Source organism: Anomaloglossus baeobatrachus, chromosome 3, assembly GCF_048569485.1.
Source record: "Anomaloglossus baeobatrachus isolate aAnoBae1 chromosome 3, aAnoBae1.hap1, whole genome shotgun sequence".
In the NCBI taxonomy this organism is placed as follows: Eukaryota; Metazoa; Chordata; class Amphibia; order Anura; family Aromobatidae; genus Anomaloglossus; species Anomaloglossus baeobatrachus.
In genome coordinates, this window is record NC_134355.1 from 487,584,945 (window position 1) to 487,606,262 (window position 21,318).

The 21,318-nt window shown below is 45.7% G+C and overlaps 1 protein-coding gene across 3 annotated transcripts in view; it reads left to right on the top strand.

Moving 5' to 3' along the window:
• Positions 1–21,318, top strand: part of PHC3 (polyhomeotic homolog 3) — a 163,554-nt gene that overhangs the window by 60,898 nt on the left and 81,338 nt on the right. For all 3 annotated transcript variants that reach the window (XM_075340638.1, XM_075340637.1, XM_075340639.1), the window contains exons 7-8: positions 17,093–17,333; positions 18,895–19,766. In XM_075340638.1, coding sequence (XP_075196753.1) covers positions 17,093–17,333; positions 18,895–19,766 — 1,113 coding nt within the window. The remainder of the gene's footprint in view (positions 1–17,092; positions 17,334–18,894; positions 19,767–21,318) is intronic.

Consider the following 21,318-nt stretch of genomic DNA (forward strand, 5'->3'; position numbering starts at 1 on the left):
GAGACCTGTCGTCCAGTGAATAACAGCCCAGGATCCAGCGTCGCAGGAGGGGGTACGGGGAGGTGACACTCCGCGTTCCCGCCTGTTGATGGTTTGGGGAAATCGGTCCCCGAAGGAACTGTCGCCCTCTAAAAACAAAAAATTCTTGCTGCAGTAGTCTGCAGAGATGTGCCTCCTATAGACACTAAGCTAAAACTGAAGTAGCCTGGCTGGGCCAGGGGGTGTATACTGCAGGGGAGGAGCTAACATCTTTGCATCTACTTAGTGTCCTCCTATGGAGAAGCAGCATAACACACATGGTCCTGTGTCCCCCAATGAGGCGTCAGAGGAATTAATAGCTTTATTCAATAATTAAAATAAATATTTAATACAAATCCATATAAATATAAATATAAGGCAGGAAAAAGTCCCATACATATGAAAAAGATTATGGTATAATTATTCTATATAACAAAATATTATAGCCATATACTGATTTGTAAGGAGAATTAGAGCACGCCCTGAGGAAAGGATCGCTGAAACGCGCGTCGGGGCATTAGCGGCATACTTTTGGATCATTCAAAGACCACTTTGTAGGTATAATTCTCCTTACAAATCAGTATATGGCTATAATATTTTGTTATATAGAATAATTATACCATAATCTTTTTCATATGTAGCATATCATTTGGATATTTATAATCTGCACTGTGCATTTTGTTATATATGAAAAATAGATGGATATTTATTAAAAAGTGGTCTTAGCACTAAGCACTTTATTTTCCTAGTAAAACTGCTGCTATATTTATGGGACTTTTTCCTGCCTTAAACTTATATTTCTATGGATTTAATAGTATGAAATATTTATTTTAATTATTGAATAAAACTATTAATTTTAACATCATTTACATCATCATTTCCTTTATTTATTGAATCCTTATGGATTTTTATCTAAAGGTTTTTTTAAAAAAAATATTAACTCCTTCACGACCGGCCGATTTTTCGCTTTCCGTTTTTTTTTTCCGCCATTCTTTTTCTGAGAGACGTAACTTTTTTATTTCTTTGTCGCTCCATTGGGAGACCCAGACAATTGGGTGTATAGCTTATGCCTCCGGAGGCCACACAAAGCATTACACTTAAAAGTGTAAACCCCTCCCCTCTGCCTATACACCCCCCCGTGCATCACGGGCTCCTCAGTTTTATTGCTTTGTGGAAGGAGGCACACATCCATGCAAGCTCCACATTTTAGTCAGCAGCAGCTGCTGACTATATCGGATGGAAGAAAAGTGGGCCCATACAGGGCCCCCAGCATGCTCCCTTCTCACCCCACTCTGGTCGGCGGTGTTTGTTAAGGTTGAGGAACCAAATTGCGGGAACAGAGGCTGGAGCCCACATGCTGTTTTCCTTCCCCATCCCTTAGGGGCTCTGGGTGAAGTGGGATCCTAACCGGTCACCAGGCACTGGGACCGTGCTCCCTCCGCAGCCCCTGAGGGAATCTGCTGGACAGGAGACCGGGTATCATCAGGGACAAGGCCCTGCTACTCTGAGGTACTCTGTGTCCCCTTGGGGACCGCGCATAGAGCGCCTGTGTAATGGACACTGCAGCAGCTGCTGGGTGTGTTTGTGCGCCGGGACTACCGCGCTGGCCGCGCTTGTTTGCCGGCCGCGCTTATAACTTTAGTCCCCGGCTTTTGCGGCCTAGTACCGCATATTCCCGCCCCCGGGCCTGCCAGTCAGGGGTAAGGGCGGGACGCTGCACTGGACGTCAGCGCTGAGGGCTGGAGCATACTTTGTATCCTCCTCCCCCCTCACTGAGCACCGTGGGGCACCAGATTCCCGCACTTTTACAGGCACGCCCACGGCTCCCTCCTCCTCTCTGAACGCCGGCAGCCATTGCTACAAGCACTTCAGACGCTGGAGTACTTCAGAGGGGAGACAACTCCGAGCTCCACAGCTCTGGGAGGCCCAGGCAGGGAATCTGGTGGTCACACAACCGCTGAGAGCGGTCGGTAAGCCGCACCTGTTATAGGTGCTGGTCCCCCTGGGTGCCGAAGTGTATATTTATATGCTTATATTGTATACATTTACTGTACGGCCGCACTACTAGCGTTTGGCTATATACCCTCACTGATTACTCTAAGAGGAGAAACAGCATGTCGTCCGCAAAAAGCAAGGGTACCAAAGCACAGGCTTACTTTGCAACCTGTACCTCATGTGCGGCAATGCTTCCTGCAGGTTCCACCTACCCTCATTGTGTGCAATGCTCGGCCCCTGTGACACTCACTCAGCCGGAGTCTCAGCCACTGGTGGGACCCCCGGCCCAGGTGGAACCTCCGGCCCCCACTGTCCAGGTGACAGGGACAGAGTTTGCAGTATTTGCTGACAAACTTTCTGAGTCTATGGATAGATGGTCTGCTAAGATTCTAGAAGCTTTGCAGTCCAGACCTGTAACACAGGCCCTGGGCACTGTTGATTCATTGCCCCCATGCCCCCCTCGGTCGGAGCAGCAAAGTGCTCCTGGGTCGACTCATAGGTCCCACGGGGAGGACTCAGACACGGACCGCAGTCCCAGACCGACTAAGCGGGCTCGCTGGGAGCTTCCCTCGACTTCATCTCACTGTTCAGGGTCTCAGCATGAGGACTCTCTGGAAGATGAAGCGGATGTGGCAGATCAGGGCTCTGATCCTGACGCCGCGCTCAACCTTGATACGCCTGAAGGGGACGCCATAGTAAACGACCTTATAGCGTCCATCAATCAGGTGTTAGATCTTTCTCCTCCAGCCCTTCCGATTGAGGAGTCAGCTTCTCAGCAGGAGAAATTTCATTTTAGGTTTCCCAAACGTACACGGAGTGCGTTTCTTGATCACTCCGACTTAAAAGATGCAGTCCAGAAACACCGAGCTTTTCCAGATAAGCGCTTTACTAAGCGCCTTCATGACACACGTTATCCCTTCCCCCCTGACGTAGTCAAGGGTTGGGCTCAGTGTCCCAAAGTGGATCCTCCAGTCTCTAGACTGGCGGCCAGATCCATAGTTGCAGTGGCAGATGGTGCATCACTCAAGGATGCCACTGACAGGCAGATAGAGCTCCTGATGAAATCCATCTATGAGGCTATCGGTGCGTCCTTTGCTCCGGCATTTGCAGCCGTATGGGCACTCCAAGCTATCTCAGCTTGTCAGTCTGAGATTAATGCGGCCACACGGGCCGCTACTCCGCAGGTTGTGTCATTAACCTCTCAGGCGTCGGCGTTTGCGTCCTACGCCATGAATGCTGTACTAGACTCTGCGAGCCGTACAGCGGTAGCATCCGCCAATTCAGTGGCAGTCCGCAGGGCCATGTGGCTACGTGAATGGAAGGCAGACTCTGCTTCCAAAAAGTTTTTAACCGGTTTGCCGTTTTCTGGCGACCGCCTGTTTGGCGAGCAATTGGATGAAATCATTAAACAATCCAAGGGTAAGGACTCGTCCTTACCCCAGTCCAAACCTAACAGACCTCAACAACGGAAGGTACAATCGAGGTTTCGGTCCTTTCGGCCCTCAGGCAGGTCTCAATTCTCCTCGTCCAACAGGCCTCAAAAGGGTCAGAGGAACTCTGATTCATGGCGGTCTAAGGCACGTCCTAAATAGACCGCCGGAGGAACCGCTCCCAAAGCGGCCTCCTCATGACTTGCGGACTCCCCAAACCGCATCCTCGGTCGGTGGCAGGCTCTCCCGCTTTTGCGACGCCTGGTGCCCACATGTCCAAGACCGATGGGTGAGAGACATTCTGTCTCACGGTTACAGGATAGAGTTCAATTCTCGTCCTCCGATTCGTTTCTTCAGAACATCTCCGCCCCCCGAGCGAGCCGATGCTCTTCTTCAGGCGGTGAACGCTCTGAAGGCAGAAGGAGTGGTTATCCCTGTTCCCCTTCAACAATGGGGTCACGTTTTTTACTCCAACTTGTTTGTCGTACCAAAAAAGGACGGATCTTTCCGTCCCGTTCTGGACCTCAAACTGCTCAACAGACACGTGAAAACCAGGCGGCTCCGGATGGAATCCCTCCGCTCCGTCATCGCCTCGATGTCCCAAGGAGACTTCCTAGCCTCAATCGACATCAGGGATGCTTATCTCCACGTGCCGATTGCACCAGAGCATCAGCGCTTCCTGCGTTTCGCCATCGGGGACGAACACCTTCAGTTCGTGGCACTGCCTTTCGGCCTGGCAACAGCCCCACGGGTCTTCACCAAGGTCATGGCAACAGTGGTAGCAGTCCTACACTCTCAGGGACACTCGGTGATCCCTTACTTGGACGACCTTCTTGTCAAGGCCCCCTCTCGGGTGGCATGCCAACACAGCCTGAACATTGCTCTGGAGACTCTCCAGAGGTTCGGGTGGATCATCAATTTCCCAAAGTCAAAGCTGACACCTACACAATCGCTGACATATCTCGGGATGGAGTTTCATACTCTCCCAGCGATAGTGAAACTTCCGCTGGACAAAAAGCGATCACTACAGACAGGGGTGCAATCTCTCCTCCGAGCCCAGTCGCACCCCTTGAGACGCCTCATGCACTTCCTAGGGAAGATGGTGGCAGCAATGGAGGCAGTTCCATTTGCACAGTTTCATCTGCGTCCTCTTCAATGGGACATTCTCCGCAAATGGGACAGGAAATCGATGTCCCTCGACAGGAACGTCTCCCTTTCTCGGGCAGCCAAGGCCTCCCTTCAGTGGTGGCTTCTTCCCACTTCCTTGTCGAAGGGGAAATCCTTCCTGCCCCCATCCTGGGCTGTGGTCACGACGGACGCGAGTCTGTCAGGGTGGGGAGCGGTCTTCCTCCACCACAGGGCTCAGGGTACCTGGACTCAGCCAGAGTCCTCCCTTCAGATCAATGTTCTGGAGATAAGGGCAGTGTATCTAGCCCTAAAGGCGTTCCAGCCGTGGCTGGAAGGCAGGCAGATCCGAATTCAGTCGGACAACGCCACGGCGGTGGCATACATCAACCACCAAGGCGGCACACGCAGTCGGCAAGCCTTCCAGGAAGTTCGGCGGATTCTGCTGTGGGTGGAAGCCACAGCCTCCACCATCTCCGCAGTTCACATCCCGGGCGTGGAAAACTGGGAAGCAGACTTCCTCAGTCGCCAGGGCATGGACGCAGGGGAATGGTCTCTTCACCCGGACGTGTTTCAAGAGATCTGTTGCCGCTGGGGGAAGCCGGACGTCGACCTAATGGCGTCCCGGCACAACAACAAGGTCCCGGCATTCATGGCACGGTCTCAAGATCACAGAGCTCTGGCGGCAGACGCCTTAGTTCAGGATTGATCGCAGTTTCGACTGCCTTATGTCTTTCCTCCTCTGGCACTGCTGCCCAGAGTGTTACGCAAGATCAGGTCCGACTGCCGCCGCGCCATCCTCGTCGCCCCAGACTGGCCGAGGAGGTCGTGGTACCCGGATCTGTGGCATCTCACGGTGGGTCAACCGTGGGCACTACCAGACCGACCAGACTTGCTGTCTCAAGGGCCATTTTTCCATCTGAATTCTGCGGCCCTCAACCTGACTGTGTGGCCATTGAGTCCTGGATCCTAGCGTCTTCAGGGTTATCTCAAGAGGTCATTGCCACTATGAGACAGGCCAGGAAACCAACGTCAGCCAAGATCTACCACAGGACGTGGAGGATCTTCTTATCCTGGTGCTCTGATCAGGGTTTTATTCCCTGGCCATTTGCCTTGCCCACTTTTCTGTCCTTCCTTCAATCCGGAATGGAAAAGGGGCTGTCTCTCGGCTCTCTTAAGGGACAAGTCTCGGCGCTCTCTGTATTTTTTCAAAAGCGTCTAGCAAGGCTTCCGCAAGTACGCACGTTCCTGCAGGGGGTTTGCCACATAGTCCCCCCTTACAAGCGCCCGCTAGAACCCTGGGATCTGAACAGGGTGCTAACGGTTCTTCAGAAACCACCTTTCGAGCCAATGAGAGATATTTCTCTTTCTCGCCTCTCGCAGAAGGTGGTCTTCCTCGTGGCAGTCACATCACTTCGCAGAGTGTCTGAGCTAGCTGCACTGTCATGCAAAGCCCCCTTCCTGGTGTTTCACCAGGACAAGGTGGTTCTGCGTCCGGTTCCGGAATTTCTCCCTAAGGTGGTATCCCCTTTTCATCTCAATCAGGATATCTCCTTACCTTCTTTTTGTCCTCATCCAGTTCACCAATGTGAAAAGGATTTGCACTTGTTAGATCTTGTGAGAGCACTCAGACTCTACTTTTCTCGTACGGCGCCCCTGCGCCGCTCGGATGCGCTTTTTGTCCTTGTCGCTGGCCAGCGTAAAGGGTCGCAGGCTTCCAAGTCAACCTTGGCTCGGTGGATCAAGGAACCAATTCTTGAAGCCTACCGTTCTTCTGGGCTTCCGGTTCCTCCAGGGCTGAAAGCCCATTCTACCAGAGCCATGGGTGCGTCCTGGGCATTGCGGCACCAGGCTACGGCTCAGCAGGTGTGTCAGGCGGCTACCTGGTCGAGTCTGCACACTTTCACGAAACACTATCAGGTGCATACCTATGCTTCGGCAGATGCCAGCCTAGGTAGGCGAGTCCTTCAGGCGGCGGTTGCCCACCTGTAGGAAGGGGCCGTGTTACGGCTCTATTACAGAGGTATTCTTTTACCCACCCAGGGACTGCTTTTGGACGTCCCAATTGTCTGGGTCTCCCAATGGAGCGACAAAGAAGAAGGGAATTTTGTTTACTTACCGTAAATTCCTTTTCTTCTAGCTCCAATTGGGAGACCCAGCACCCGCCCCTGTTCCCTTCGGGCTGTTGTTCTTTTGTGTACACATGTTGTTCATGTTGAATTGTTCTTTGGTTCATGGTTTAAGTTCTCCGAACATCCTTCGGATTGAATTTACCTTAGACCAATTTATAAGTTTCCTCCTTCCTGCTTTTGCACCAAAACTGAGGAGCCCGTGATGCACGGGGGGGTGTATAGGCAGAGGGGAGGGGTTTACACTTTTAAGTGTAATGCTTTGTGTGGCCTCCGGAGGCATAAGCTATTCACCCAATTGTCTGGGTCTCCCAATAGGAGCTAGAAGAAAAGGAATTTACGGTAAGTAAACAAAATTCCCTTCTTTTCAGTCAATATGGTCATGTGAGGGCTCATTTTTTGCGGAACGAGCTGTACTTTTAAATGAAACCATCAGTTTTACCATATAGTGTACTGGAAAACGGCAAAAAATTCCAAAAATGCAGAAAAATTGCCAAAAAAAGTGCGATAGCACTATGGTTTTTGAGATATTTTATTCACTGTGTTCACTATATGGTAAAACTGATGTGTGAGTGTGATGCCTCAGGTCAGGGCGAGTTCGTAGACACCAAACATGTATAGGTTTACTTTTATATAAGGGGTTAAAAAAAAAAACGGAAGTTTGTCCGAAAAAAGTGGCGCACGGTTTACGCCATATTCCGTGACTCGTAGCGTTCTCATTTTTTGGGATCTATGGCTCAGTGACGGCTTTTTTTTTGCGTTTCGAGCTGACGTTTTTAACGGTACCATTTTTGCGCAGATGCTACGTTTTGATCGCCTCTTATTGCATTTTGCGCAAAACTTGTGGCGACAAAAAAACGTCGTTTTGGCGTTTGGAATTTTTTTAGCTGCTACGCCGTATACTGATCAGATTAATTGATTTTATATTTTGATAGATCGCGCGTTTCTGAACGCGGCGATACCAAATGTGTGTATATTTTTTATTTTTTTAACCCTTTAATTTTCAATGGGGCGAATGGGGGGTGATTTGAACTTTTAGGTTTTTTTGTTTTTTTTTTTAATTTTTTAAAACTTTTTTTTTTACTTTTTTTTTATTTTACTAGTCCCCCTAGGGGGCTATTGCGATCAGCAATCCGATCGCTCTGCAGTATCTGCTGATCACAGGTACACGGCTGTAAACAGCAGATACGCTCTCTTTCTCTTTTGCTGTGCCGCTGGCACAGCGAAAGTGAAAGCAAGTCAGGTGTAGTACAGGAGTCATCACATGACCCTGTGCTACCTTGACAACTATCGGAAGTCACGTGATCGCGTCACGTGACTTCCGGTATCGGGCGGTAAGTAAAAGTTTACCGCGATCGCGCTTATAATGGCGCTGTCACATATTGACAGCGCCATATAAGGGGTTAAACGGCACGAGCAGATAACGATTCTGCTCGTGCCTAGCAGGCACACATCTCAGCTGTGAAAATCAGCTGAGATGTGTGCCGATCGCAGCATGATGCTGCCGGCAGACCGCGGGCAGTAACGTTATGACCACTAGGACGTAATTTTACGGCCCGCGGTCGTTAAGGGGTTAAAATAATACAAAACATTGCTTCTAAACTGAGGTACACTTAGGAGACCAGTAGGTAGTTTGGTTGATTAGATGGTAATAGATGCAACTGGAGCACAATAAAATAAATATAAATCCCTATGGGTAACAGATTAATCAGCATAACTGCATTTGAAGAGCCCCACTCATAGTTCCTTAAGTATATGTGGCCATAATGCAGCCATATAAAGTGCAATAGGCGATTAGGTATCAATGAATGCTAGTAAATCCATATGGGACAAAGTGCAACTAATAATAAAGTGCATCTGAAAAGTTAACCTTAAAATGGTAGTAGAAAGTAAATGGCTCCATCTCCTTTCACCCCGACGCACGTTTCACCCAGCTTCTTCACAATCCCTGAAGAAGATGGGTGAAACGTGCATCGAAGTGGAGGCACACAAAGTCATTTACGGTCTACTACCATTCTTAGGTTAACTTTACAGTTGCACTTTATAATTAATTGCACTTTGTCCCATATAGATTTACTAGTATTCATTCATACCTAATCACCTATTACACTTTATATGGCTGCACTAGGGCCACATATACTTAAGGAACTATGATTAGGGCTCTGCAAATGCAGTACTATACTGATTAATTTGTTACCCATAACGATTTATATTTACTTTATTGTGCTCCTGTTGCATCTATTACTGTTTATTCAACCAAACAACCTACTAGTCTCCTATGTTTCCCTCAGTTTAGAGGCAATGTTTTGTATTATTTTAATATTTTTAGATGTATCTTTAAATTAGTAAAGAAATTATTTCTACATTGTCCATCAGTATCCATCAAGCTGGTGCTGGGAGTCAACTTCTGAAGGCACAAGCTTAGAAAGTGCTCTGTCACACCCAAAGCACTTAACGCCTTATTTCCAAAATAATTAAAATATCTATTTTTTTCAGCAATGCAGGAACAGATAGAAGATATAAAGGAGTCTATAGATTTAGCTTTCAAAGACCTAAATGCCTATAAATTTAGTTGAGGGGGAGGGGGCTAGCTCTTACTGACAGAATCTTTTTAAATTAATTTTCAACTTTGATGTGGAAAATTTTGACTCTTAACCCAATAAAAAAACGGTTTTGTGGCTGAATGGATGCAAATCTTGCTGGTCATCTTTCAAATGGGCCAAGTCTTCCCAGGAGCCATAAAGAGGTGATTGAGGGACGACCAACATTTTACTTATAGACCTAAGAAATGGAATATAGAAATTGTTATTCAGTGAAAAAAAAGAAAGTGTAAACTTGTTTTTTATTATTAATCCTTTTTATCATAACCTGATTCTCTAAAATTAGAAGCTCGAGACTGAAGCTGTATTACTGAGAGATTCTAATGACATGTCCCCTTATGATTTTTCTGTGGAGATCCATTTCACTTATCAAGATGTTGTGTGGGTTGAATTTACCATGCACCATACATTTCAAGTTTTTGAAAACATGGCATTTCTGACCTTGTATTTCAATTCCGGAACTCATGTATTTTCTGTGGTGATCATTTATTGCCACATTACTGGTGCAATGAAGGGGGGTACTTGGTCTCCAACAGCATTTTAATATAGTCTGTAAATTAAGTCTTTATTTCCCTATGTTTGTGCAAAATAAAATGTTTGTGTTTGTGTCTGCTTGAATAAATATATATATTGTGTGTGTGTGTGAATAAATATATACAGTGATGGGCAAAAGAGTAACAATATTTTGAACTTCTAACTTTAAAGCTCCATTTCTCACTATACACTACAGCTTCAAACATGTGAATACCTTAATCTTATAGACCATCATCTTCCCGATCTATTACATAAGTTTGACTTGCAACCATTTAGCATATGATAAGTTAAGCAGATTCTTGTCATGTCACTGCATTGTTACTGGTGGTGGAAAAATCTTTTTCTTCTGGTATACTACAAATTACAACCAGTTCTCACATTCCTTTATAGCTCAGTGTGTTATTAGGTTGATTCCCAAGCGAAAGGTCACTGGTTCGAATTGAGGATCAGCCATGAACATTTCCCAAGAAAAGAGAAACCGCATCTTCCAGCTCATCAATATTGGTGTCTCAGCCAAGAAACTTGCCAAACTGCATCATGTGTGTGCCATTACAGTTGGAAGAATCCAAAATGAAGTCCATTCATCCGTTCAAAAGCCAAGAGGTGGACGTCCAGGCAAAATATCGGAGTCAGCAAGTCGGCTCCTCTCAAGGTCTATCAGTTCTGGTGCGACAAACAAGGCAGCGGAGGCGGCTCGTTATATATAGTGAGATCACAGACGTCCATGCAAGAACTATGCGACGCACATTGCACAAGTCTGGAACGGTGGCACGAAAAAAGATGAAGAAGCCTCAACTTCAATATCATCAGTCTCGTGTTTGCAAAAAAGTATGAAAAGTGGACAGCAAAAAATTGGAAATGGGTGATTTGGAGCAATGAGATGAAAGTGAATAGACAAGGCTCTGATGGGTGCAAATATGTCTGGAAAAAAACATTGTAAAAAGGTGGTAATGGATCGAAAAGTTGAAGGAACTGCCAGATTTTGTGGAGGAAGCCTGATGATATGGGGTTGTTTCACAGCCAAAGCCGTTGGACCAGTATCGATAGGTTCTCAATGCTGAGCTATATGTGAGTATCCTACAAGATGAGTTAGTTCGTACACTCAAGTACTATGGGTATGAAAAGTACTACATAGTGCTCCAGCAGGACAACAACCTGAAGCATATGTCGAGATTGGTGTAGAAATGGTTTAATGACCATGAAGTAGAGGTGCTGGATTGGCTCCCAGAGTTCCTAGACCTCAACCCAATCAAACACTTTTGGATAGAGTTGAAGAAAAAGCTGTATACATACCAATTTGAGTATACCTGTATGCAATGCAATGCAACAATGGGAATAGGTAGAAGACCTGCGATTAGATTTTTGTCAAGACATGCTTGAATCTGATAGGGCGCATGCCCAGAAGAATTCAAGCAGTGTTGAAAGCCAAAGGTGGATTTACAAAATACTAACATAATAATAAAGATTTTTAGGAGCAAAAGAGTAACAATGTTGTGGCATGACAAGAATCTAAATAACTAATCATATGCTAAATAGTTGCAAGCCACAATGATGTCTGAGATAGCCAAGATGATTGTCTATAAAATAAAGGTAGTGTCACATTTGAAGCTGTAGTGCAGGTGAGATCTGAAGCCTGAACTTCAAAAGTTGAACACATTGTTACCCTTTTGCTAGTCAGTGTAAATATATAGACAGTATCACAAAAGTGAGTACATCCCTCACATTTTTGTAAATATTTTACCGTATATTTTCATGCGACAACACTGAAGATATGACACTTTGACACAATGTAAAGTAGTCTGTGTACAGCTTGTATTTTGTGTAAATTTGGTGTACCCTTTAAATAAGTGAACACACAGCCATCAATGTCAAAACCATTGGCAACATAAGTGAATACACCCCTAAGTGAAAATGGCCAAATTGTGCCCAATCAGCCATTTGAAGAAACCTAGCAGACTAAGGACATGGATTATTGGAACCATATCCTGGGGTCTGATGAGACTAAGATAAACTTATTTGGTTCAGATCGTGTCAAGTATGTGTGGAGGCAACCAGTGGAGAAGTACAAAGACAAGTGTGTCTTGTCTACAGTCAGTCATGTTGGTTGGAGTGTCATGGTTTGAGGTTGCATGAGTGCTGCCGGCTGTGGGCAGCTACAGTTCATTGAGGGAACCATGAATGCCAGCATGTACTGTAACATACTGAAGCAGAGAATGATCCGCTCCCTTCGTAAAATGGGCCGCACGGCAATATTGCAAAATGATTATGAATCGAAACACATGTCCAAGATGACCACTGCCTTACTAAAAAAATGAAGGTAAAGGTGCTGGACTGGCCAAGCAGGTCTCCAGACCTAAACCCTATTGAGCATCTGTTGGGCATCCTCAAACAGAAGGTGCCAGAGCGCAAGGTCTTTAACATCCATCAGCTCTTTGATTTCATCAAGGAGAATACAAAAGATTCCAGTGGCTCGTGTGAAGCTCTAGTGAACTCCATGCCCAAGAGAGTTAAGGCAGTGCTTGAAATAATGGTTGCCACACAGAATATTGACATTTTGGGCACAATTTGGCCATCTTCACTTAGGGATGTACTCACTTTTATTGCAAGCGGTTTTGACATTAATGACTAAGTGTTGAGTTATTTAGAGGACACACCAAATTGATACTGTTATAGGCCTAAAACACACTTCCGCATAAAAAACGTACGTGTCTCATGTTCCGTTTTTCGGGTCCGTGTTCTGTTTTTTTATGGGCGTTTCTCCGGTACGTATGACATGCGTGTGATGGCGTATGCTCGCCGTGTGTACGTGTGTAACGTCCGTGTTGGCATTAAATACATACGTGTGTTGTCCGTGTGACTTCCGTTTTTTGAGATCCGCTTTCATACCCAAATTACGTTGTTAATGCTTCATTATGCGATTCTGGTGGGTTTAATTGGTCAATTTCCGTCCCTCATATGTTTATTAGGTTAAACATCGTTTAAATTCATTGTTTCGGGGCTCTTCCACTCATTATACAGACTCCAAAATGTCTCTATCAAATGAAGCAACCATGTATTTGCTATGGTTGATATCTAGGAGATTTGGTGTTAGGTGACATATGATTGATTATGAACCACCTGTTGGAAAAAGGATGTGGATCCACCCCCTTGTCAAGCTAAGGATAACGCATGGACATTTTAACATTCTTTATGGTGAAATGCGCAAATATCCGCCAAAATTTCAAGCATACTGCCATATAACCATAACGTCCTTTCACAACATCCTTGCCATTGTGCATCACCAATTGAAACATCAGTACTTTTGACAATTTGACAATTGACCTGATAGATTGGAAACAAGTGTTGCTGATGTTTGTATTAAAAACGCACACGGACGGTACGTGCTGCACACGGACATGCTACATGCAGGCCTGGACCCATTGACTATAGCGGGTCCGTGCCTGCGTGTTGACGGCCAAAAACGGACATGTCGACCGTGTGGAAAAACGCACACACGTGATAACCACACGGACACACGTTCTGTGTGGTTTTACGTGTGTGTGCCTTCTACCATAGGGTAACATTAGTCTACGTGTCTCTGTGCCGCCGGTACGTGCAAAAACGTGCCAAAACACGTACCGGAGGCACGGATGTGTGTCACAGGCCATACAAGATGTACACTGACTACTCTACATTGCATCACAGTGTCATATGTTCAGTGTTGTCTCATGAAATCATATAATAAAATATTTACAAAATGTGAGGGGGTTAGTCTCTTTTGAGAAAACTGTTTGTGTGGGCTCCTTAGACAGTGTTTCTATGGATGTCTGTATTGATCCTATACTTGCACAGAGTTTTGTCAGACAAGTGTCAGCTCGGCTGCAGAGGCATGTATGAAGAGGCCAGGAAAGTTTTATTCTCAGGCTGAAATTCTTATATTATGAATATGAACAATACAGCAGGTGAAAATATGATTTTTGACCCCAATTTTACAGAGTTTGAACATTAGACCATGATGGCTGATTCAATAGTAACTTGAAGGGTTATTCCCATCTCTGAGATCCAATCCTAATATGTAGTAGGTGTAATAATAATAATATTCACAAATAACTCTAATTAGAAATGTAGTATAGTTCTCCTGATATAGCCATGCGTCTTGCCTCATGTGCAGGTCCACTCATATCATGACAGTTACTTAGTTGCTTGTGGTAGTAACTAGTAATGGGCAAACCCGAACTGGAAAACTGTACATCATAGCTGGACTTTAGGGAGACAGACAGGGCAAAAGTCAAATGTAATTTCATAGCAATATAACAGGAATTATACAATAATGCAGAAATAATACAATACTGTATAATTCCCAAGTTGTGAGACATACTGTAACTATATTATTGCAGAAAAAAATAGAAATTTTTAAGATAGTTAAAAAATATCTAGTATACCAAGTATATCCTAGATTACTGGAGGTATCAGTAGTTCAATTACCCCTCTACCTTACAGCAGTGGTATAATATATAATGATTTTGGAAACATATTGGAAATTGTAACAACTATAGTAAGTGATTACAAATGGCTGGGGGTAGTAGATGAAAGTAGATGAGTGCCATGATTAGTAGATGATGTCATCACTTACTCTTAAGGCCCCGTCACACACAGAGATAAATCTTTGGCAGATCTGTGGTTGCAGTGAAATCATGGACATATTGTTCCATTTGTACACAGCCACAAACCTGGCACTGATTGTCCACAATTTCACTGCAACCACAGATCTGCCGCAGATTTATCTCTTTGTGTGACAGGGCCTTTACTGATAATAGGGGTCTTACTGCTGGGACACCCACTGCTTCTTAGGCCTCTGTCATACGTTCGTGCCTCCGGTACGTGTTTGACAGTTTTCTCACGTACCAGAGACACGTACACACGTGGACCTATGTATTCCTAATGGTTTGGACACACGTAAGTATTTTGGAACGGAACGTGTGTCCGTTCCGTACTTACTTGTGTCCGTGTGTTTCTTACGCTGACATGTCCGTTTTTCGCCGGCATCACGGGTGTCACACGGAATGCACCCGTACCACACAGATGTAGTGTGGATGCGGTCCCGTGTGACACGCGCCGGAGAAAACTCACGCGTCAGAGAAAAAAATAATAAATCTTTACTCACCTTCTTCTGCCCTCCTGTCTCTGCCGCTGCTGTCACTTGCTGCCGACCGCCGCTCATTATGCTCATTTAATATTCACTTCACTGCGGTCGGAAGCAGCAGCAGCGGGGAGTCGGCAGGGCTGGAGACCGAAGATCAGTACCCTGGACAGTAGCAAGGACCATGTGAGTATGAAAATTACCGGTTCTCCGTGTGTTATTGCGGATAGCACACGTAGAACACACATGGTCCGCATGTACCGGAGACACGTACTTATCAAACGCAACACGCAGGGAAAATACGTGTCTCGCTGCACATGCGTGATTTTCACATACCGTATTTTTCGCTTTATAAGACGCACTTTTCTTCCCCCAAATTTTGGGGGAAAGTAGGGGGTGCGTCTTATAATCCGAATATACGGGGGGGTGTATATATATATATATACACAGAGTCCAGTGGAGGTGCAGGCAGCTCTGGAGCGGTGCTGGGGACTGCTTGGGGCTGGGAGCGGCAGCGTTTGATCTCCTGCTCTCCCGCTCATATAATATGCACAGCCGCTGTCCATCAGAAGCGTGGTGCTGAAACTGCATCGCGCTGATGGGCTGAGGGAGCTGTGTATATTATCTGCCTGTGCTTACCTTTGATTGCACAGGATCTCCCCTCCCCCTGTGTTAGATATAGCCTCCCGTGCTGCTGCTGTAGTAAAATAATAAACTCTTTACTCACCTCCTCCAGCGTCTGGCCGGTCTCCCTCCTGCTGGCTGTGATTAGACACACAGAGATTTCACTCTGCCGTGCCGATCACATGACCTCCACTAGAACTAGGAAGTAGGAAGTGCAGGAGACAGGAGGAGTTCAACCCCGAGGAGGGAGACACGAGACAGGACTGTGCTGCAGAAGGTAAGGAAAGAGTTTCTTTTACTAAAAGCAGCAACATGGGGGCGATATGCCACAGAGGCTGATGTGGCCCTGTCTGCCTGCCACAGAGGCTGATGTGGCCCTGTCTGCCTGCCACAGAGGCTGATGTGGCCCTGCCTGCCTGCCACAGAGGCTGATGTGGCCCTGCCTGCCTGCCACAGAGGGTGATGTGGCCCTGTCTGCCTGCCACAGAGGCTGATGTGGCCCTGCCTGCCTGCCACAGAGGCTGATGTGGCCCTGTCTGCCTGCCACAGAGGCTGATGTGGCCCTGTCTGCCTGCCACAGAGGGTGATGTGGCCCTGTCTGCCTGCCACAGAGGGTGATGTGGCCCTGTCTGCCTGCCACAGAGGGTGATGTGGCCCTGTCTGCCTGCCACAGAGGGTGATGTGGCCCTGTCTGCCTGCCACAGAGGGTGATGTGGCCCTGTCTGCCTGCCACAGAGGGTGATGTGGCCCTGTCTGCCTGCCACAGAGGGTGATGTGGCCCTGTCTGCCTGCCACAGAGGGTGATGTGGCCCTGTCTGCCTGCCACAGTGGCCCTGTCTGCCTGCCACAGTGGCCCTGTCTGCCTGCCACAGTGGCCCTGTCTGCCTGCCACAGTGGCCCTGTCTGCCAGCCATAGAGGATGTGTGCCAGCCATAGGGGAAATGTGGCATCACTGGGGGACGTGTTCAATATAAGGTGGCCATATCCAGATTAAGGGGGCTAATTTTAGGATGAGGGGGCTATGAGGGACATATACCCTATATTATTTGTTAGACGGACACTGGCATTATAAGACGGACCCCATTTATTAAAAAATTCTCTATTCCTTCACCAAATTTGGGGGTGCGTCTTATAATCAGGTGCGTCTTATAAAGCGAAAAATACGGTATGTGTGGCAGAGGCCTTACAATGTAGTGGCCTCAGTGCCTTCACTACAGTGTATTCCTGCACAGCAACACTCCCGGTCCCCCTTTGTAGAATACACTGTATCAGCGCCCCACTTACTTGAACTGGGTTGTGTAGCACTTCCTGCGCAATAGATGAATGTCTCTATCAGTTATTCATAACATTTTATTTGTATAAATGGTAAACTGGTTGGAGGATTTAATTCTGTTTGGTTGTATGAGATATAGCAAGTATTAATGAAAAATGTCAATTTGTAAATGTTGAATTTTGTCAATAGCTTTCAATAATTATTTTCTGACAAGTGTATTTACTATATACAGTATTTTTTCTCAGGTTCAGAATTTAACACTACGGAGCCCACCAATATTGGAAATCTCGTGCCCTCAAAACAGTCCTCCAAAAATAAATAACCATGACCAGTCCCTTGCTATGTGTCACAAGACCACTGTCACAAGTTCCAAAACCATACACACTGACTCGTATGAGCCAAGCCGGAAAGGAGACAGTCCAGGATCCGAATCCCGCTGCACAGCTGTAACACGTACAGCAAGTCTACATCAGCTGCTCGCACCAGGCATGTTTTATTGTAATCAGTTTTTTCCTGTTATTCTATGAAACTACAAGTGCATTTTAAGTGTGAATAATTTCTACTATAATAACACACTAGTCAGGAACCTCAGTGCTTGAGCAGCCACACCTCACCGTTTTATTACTTGTCATTGGGGCTTTAATTGCACCCTTGGAGTGGTGCTTTACATGCAAGTCCCCTGACCCCTGTCTTTTACTCACCTTCTGACATCTTCACCTTCTATCACTGATTTGTGATCTGCCGGCAGCTCTAGTGTTTCATGGAGCGCGTGGAGGTCACAACTCAATACAAGTCTATGAGAGCTTAGTTTTGGCCTTGTTCTGACTCTCATAGAGATGCATTGTGACCTTGTGACATAACTTCCGGTAAGTGTACAGTTAAATACACACACACACACACACACACACACACACTGGAAAAAATAGTTAATTGAATAAAGACTTCCCCACACTCCCTTGTTCACTAGTTTATTAATGAAAAAAAATCTCGAAATTCCAATGTAATCCAATGGTGTAAGGTCTTACTGACCATGACTGACCTATGGAGCCTCGCTCTGATCAGCTCCATAGGTCAGCAGCTTACCCGATATTTCTCATGAGCAAGAAATATCATGCCTGCCGCTGCCCAGGAATGACCTATGGAGCCTCGTTCGTGGGACATTACACCATTGGATTACGTCGGAACTTTGAGAATTTCTATTTACGGTAATTAATATATAGTTGAATAAGAGAGTGTGAAGGAGTCTTTATTCAAATTACCAATTTTTTTTTCCTGTGTGTTTGTTTTTTTTAACTATACACTTACTGAGTTAGTAATGGTAGTAATATAGGGTAAAACCCGGCTCAACTGTAGTATTAGGTGCTCTGAAGAAAATTAAGTCAATAGAAACAATGTAATGATAGTGTCTGATGCCTCTCCATTACTAACCCCAAAAGCATTACCCTGAATGCCACCGCAGCAGTGCAATCGGGAAGAACTGTCTGCTTTACCTACACTGGTTATCAAATATAGGGTAGACCCCACTTTTTTTTTTTAATTTACTCCCTGTCCACATTTGTTTGCAGGACAATTGTCCTGCTCCTAGCCCCATTTTGCTTCCTTATGCAGCCCCTGAGCCCTTACTATGACCATTTTACAGCACCTAAATTCGGTTCCCATTGAGCTATATGGGGTTCGGGTCTGGGATCAAATCCGGGTACTGAACCAAACTTTTAAATTCCTGCCAAACCCAGCGAAACCGGACATTCAGGGTCTGCTCATCTTTACCCCTAGCAGTAGGGCTCTCAGTGCGGCGGCTGCACGGCGACAGAGTACTGTTATCCTGCAGATGAACCCCTACAGGTTAGTAGCATTGATTACATGGCAGGTTCTTTTTAAGTGGCTGTTACAAAGTTTCCTATGGGATAAGTACCATGTCTCTTGAATGATTATCTTGTTGTAGTAGGGATAGCAGTTATGAAACTCTTGAGTGATGTGACAGAAGAATATTGCTATGCAATGTCTTCATTGACTTGCTTAGTGTATATTTTACTATTTCTCTTCACAGTATCATATTCGTCAGTCCAGCCACATTCTTTGGTTAAACATCCAACAATCCAACTTCACCCCGATCCACCAAAGCTGCCACATCATCAAATGATACTACAACAGCAGCAGCAGATACAACATCGGCATCAGATTCAGACCATCACCTTACATAACCCAGCCTTAGAGTCTCCATCTACCCAACAGTGTGTGCCAATTCAGAGCCCGGCATTCCTGTCCCTGCCCAGCAGTGCTCATTCACATCACAGTACCCCAGCCCCAACTCCTCCTCCTCCATCTCCAACCCTCACACACACTGCTCAGCAATCTGTAGTTGTGTCACCATCAGCAGCACAGACCCCATGTCAGTCTCCAACTATAATCATTCATCCACAAGCCCTAATTCATTCTCAGCCGCCTCTGCTTGTGCAGTCAACACTTCCAACCAGAGAAAACACACAGCTACAGAGCACATTGCATGCATCACCACAAGTTGTCATTCCAACACATCCTTCATCTATAGTCACCCCAGGAACCAATACTGGAACATCGCATCAGCACACAATGGCATCCACGGCCCAACATTTACTGTCTCCTATAGACCCAATGCAGTCATCACTACAGTCCTTGTCATCACCAATTGCAACCTCCCCCAATATGCCTGTATCCCCTGCTTCCCAGCTCCAGTGTCTGCCCTTACAGTCCATGCAGACCATATCAGTACAGCCAGAAATCCTAACTCCAGGCCAGGTTCTGGTGCAGAATGCATTACTAACAGAAGAAGAACTTCCTGCTGCCGAAGCTCTCGTTCAGCTGCCTTTCCAGACACTTCCACCACCTCAGACTGTTGCGGTAAACCTGCACATACCATCAGCACAAGTGGAGTCACCAGTGGTAAGTTATCAATATGAGGTTACATAGGTAAGGATGGTTGACCTCGGGGAGATCAACATCCAACACCGCGGATACACCATCACGTGTTTCTCAACGCAGTGACACTAGAACAAGGCCCCCAGGGAAAATATGCAAAACAAGGATGCCTCGGAGACACCATCACATGTTTCTCAACGCTGGCAAGAAACTAGCCAGGTCTTTCACCGGGAAGGAACAACCACGGGAAGGGCAGTCTCCAGTCAAGGAAACTGCCTATACCAAAGCATGGTATCCATCCACAGACAGCTGTTTCGGGGTATTTGCCCCTCATTAGTGTGGAGTAGGAAGCACCTTGCTTTGACTGACTTTCATAGGAAATCTGCCTAGCTATGCAGTTAAACATCTGGAATGAGTGACAACCTCTCTCCATGGCTTCCATATTTGATTATTAGCCAACTGTTCCTATTTACAATTACCTAATCGGCCACTAATAAAATATGAAAGCAGTGGTGTTCAATGGTAGTTTCTCCAGCTGTTGAAAAACTACAATGCCAGCATTATTATGTGCTAACTTTGCAATGACTTGAGATCCACATCTTTGGGATGACTCGGATGGAAGGATATATGAAAGCACAAAGGGATTCTTTGTTGCTGCCTTACGTCTCTGGCAGCTGCTTACCTGCTGGAGAACAAAAGGGTCGGCCATTGGAAATTCAACAGGTCAGATGCTTCTTTTTTCCAGACATCACCTGTCAGGGAAGAGTTGGGAGACCCCATATACATTAGAATGTTGGCCGATACCAGCAGGTTCTGTATGGGGGCCATTTGTTCTCTGTAACTGATCTCCAAATATTAGTAACGCTTACGGTAGTTCTGTTATTTAATCTGTTATTTTACTTAATCTCATAAGACCCCATTCAGTAGTTTTGTGGGCATACGAGATGAAAGCAGACCCTTTTACATCATTATAAAAAAAGAGTAAATCAGCTCACCACCATGTAGTCATTCCAGGAAGGAAAATCCGGACGGTGCTCATGGGTCAAGAAGGCTGTAGTCAATCAAAAAAGGCGGATCCTCAGCACAAAGAACGTCCATAGAAGCTTGAAATATAGCTAAAATTTGATTTTATTCCAATAATGGACCATGACTAAGGACGATCGCGTCTGAAACGTGTATATCGGAGGAGTTATGTTTTATTCCTTCTTCCTCCCTTTTTAACCATTATTGGAATAAAATTAAATTTTAGCTTTATTTCAAGTTTCTAATGACGTTCTATGGACGTTCTTTGTGCTGGGGATCCGCCTTTTTTGACCTTTTACGTCATTGTTTTAGATCTGATTTTTAGATAATTTTGTCCCATGTGTGAGCTTTTGCAATATTTCCAATCTTTTCTTACCAATTACACCGTAAAATGGGACATTGTATTTCTTTTTTGTTTGACCCACTGACTTGATGGGAGAGATCAGATCCACATAAAAATAAACACATAGACAGCCCCATAAACTATAATGGGTATGTGCTCTGTTCTATCTTAGATTATGAACAGCAAAGTTAAGGGGCTCATTTTTTTTAT